This window comes from Littorina saxatilis, linkage group LG4 (assembly GCF_037325665.1).
Source record: "Littorina saxatilis isolate snail1 linkage group LG4, US_GU_Lsax_2.0, whole genome shotgun sequence".
In the NCBI taxonomy this organism is placed as follows: domain Eukaryota; kingdom Metazoa; phylum Mollusca; class Gastropoda; order Littorinimorpha; family Littorinidae; genus Littorina; species Littorina saxatilis.
The window spans coordinates 27375839-27378338 of record NC_090248.1 but is presented as its reverse complement, the minus strand read 5'-3'; the positions used below and the strand labels follow the sequence as shown (position 1 = coordinate 27378338).

The following is a 2500-nucleotide window of genomic DNA, read 5'->3' as shown; positions in this document are numbered from 1 at the left end:
TTACTTGCACCTGGTGTGAAACACAAAGAGCAACATCTTTAAAGCTGCAACAAACGATTTACCCGCCACTGGGAAAACCTATTTTCGACGGATTGTTTCTCTAAATTAACACATGTGATCTGGAGAAATCAGCATCGACAGAATTTCACGTTTAACCAACTGAGAGTTGTCTTTATAGGACAGTAGAAGCTGTCTGTATTTGAAGTTTTCAAACAGAAAAGAGAACAGAAAGAACGAAAAGTTGATTGGAAATCAAAACTAGGTAGATACAATTTTTTTTAAAACTGCTCCAAAGTCGAGTCACTTTCCTGGTCTGAAAATCAATTGCCTTGAAAACCTATTTAACAAGCGATATCAGTCTCCTACTAAAAAAAACAAACTTTCAGAACAACAACAACAAAAACACAACTAAATAAACAATGAGAACCACAAGCAGAACTATGCCACGCGCAAAGACTACCTCGACCTTGGCCTTTACCTCGTTGCTTGTCATCCTGTGTGTGTGCACGTGCCACACGCCGGTAGTGGGTCAGACGAACAACACTGTGGACGAAGCGTCGAATAAGATCATCTGGGGGGAGCTGGCACCGGACAAGCCCTACAAGACTGCGGACTACAAGGCGGATGATGGAGGGTTGGATCCTTACTACGCCCTGGCTACCAGCTTCATCGACTCCTCTCTGCCCGAGTTGTTGCCTGTTGGTGAGTACCGTAAACTACGTTGTAAGCACTCACTTTCCTTATGCAGTGATAGACCTGATGGTAAATAGTTGTAGGCATTGAGCTCGAGGTTGCTATGTGAACTGAAAAAGGAAACAAACTTGCATCGGTCTCGAATACCGGCACGGTTGGCGTAGTGGTAAGGCGTCCGCCCCGTGATCGGGAGGTCGTGGGTTCGAACCCCGGCCGGGTCATACCTAAGACTTTAAAATTGGCAATCTAGTGGCTGCTCCGCCTGGCGTCTGGCATTATGGGGTTAGTGCTAGGACTGGTTGGTCCGGTGTCAGAATAATGTGACTGGGTGAGACATGAAGCCTGTGCTGCGACTTCTGTCTTGTGTGTGGCGCACGTTATATGTCAAAGCAGCACCGCCCTGATATGGCCCTTCGTGGTCGGCTGGGCGTTTAGCAAACAAACAAACAAACAAAAAAATCGGTCTCGAATAGCAAGTAATGCAAGCCGAAGAAACGATACAAAACATAACCAACTAACCCTTATGGACCAATTTTGCTCAAATGTAGCTAGGGGATTGGCATTTGCTATATATAGGTACTGTACCATGTGCAGAATGTGTTCCTCGTGAGAAATAGCGGTATTTGACCACTTGTATTCAAAAACTCTATATAGAGAATACTGCATGGTTTGCTGTGTCGTACCAGATTTACACGAGTTGTTTTTTTAAATATTGAACTGCGAGCGAAAGCGAGCTGTTCACTGTTTGAAAAAGCTACGAGTGTAAATCTGGTACGAAACAGCAAGCCATGTAGTATTCTGTTTATCCTACATACTGTACTTACGTGTATTTTACTGAATATGTCCTGCAGTTGAGGCAGCTAAATTGAAGACGCTTGTTTTGGAACCTCGATCTCTTCTAAAGCCTCGTGCAATCTATTACGTCAAAGCAAAGAAACGTCACTCTGAAAGTGTGGCGTGACGTGTTAGTTCTAAAGATTCATCGAGGGTAATTAGCGAGCACAATTTTTGTTTCTATAATGACGTTTGTCTCGGTGACTTTGGCATCATAAGCAGTGGAAAACATGTCCCTGCCAGACTTGCTTGACCTGACCTCATTTACATGATATACACACGTGTGATTTGAACGATTATTATCTCACGCGGGGTGTCTCTCTCACGTATGTAGGATAAACCCTCTTTTATGTGTCTCTTTCTCTGGGACACAGCCATGTTCGTGTGAGTGGTAGTTATTATTCCGTACTATCTTATTGATTTTACTTAATTATGCCTTTCCTGTGAAGTTCATCAAAGTGGAAAATAGCAGCTGTGTCGGTGATGCTGGTGGTGTTCTTGGTAAATTTGGTAGAATGGTTTGGTCGGTGTATGTGTAAGTGGCCGGTTGTGGCTTATGTTCGTTGTTCCTGGTGGTGTTATACTTGCTGTGACAGTGTTGGTGCTGTTTCGAGATCTGCGTGTGTGTGTGTGCTTGCGTGAGTGCTGCGTGTGTGTGTGTGTGTGTGTGTGTGTGTGCGTGCGTCCGTCTGTGTGTGTGTGTATGTGTGTATGTATGTATATGTGTGTGTGTGTGTGTATTTGCGCGTGCGTCCGTGTGCGTGCGTGTGTGTGTGTGCATGTGTGTGTGTGTTTGCGTGTATATATATATATATATGTGTGTGTGTGTGTGTGTGTGTGTGTGTGTGTATGTGTGTGTGTGTGTGTGTGTGTGTGTGTGTGTGTGTGTGTGTGTCTGGTCCGTTTATGAACGTGCAGAATTCGAAGAACAGTTCTCTGTGTGCAAACGAAATCTATCCCCGACTTACAAATA

General features: G+C 44.3%; 1 protein-coding gene across 1 annotated transcript in view; it reads left to right on the top strand.

The window, feature by feature from the left end:
- LOC138964372 (prominin-1-like) overlaps positions 1–2500 on the top strand; it is a gene marked incomplete at its 3' end in the record, with an annotated part of 54157 nt that overhangs the window by 21897 nt on the left and 29760 nt on the right. The window contains 1 exon segment of the mRNA XM_070336312.1: positions 1–702. This exon segment is cut by the window's left edge and continues 75 nt beyond it. Coding sequence (XP_070192413.1) covers positions 420–702 — 283 coding nt within the window.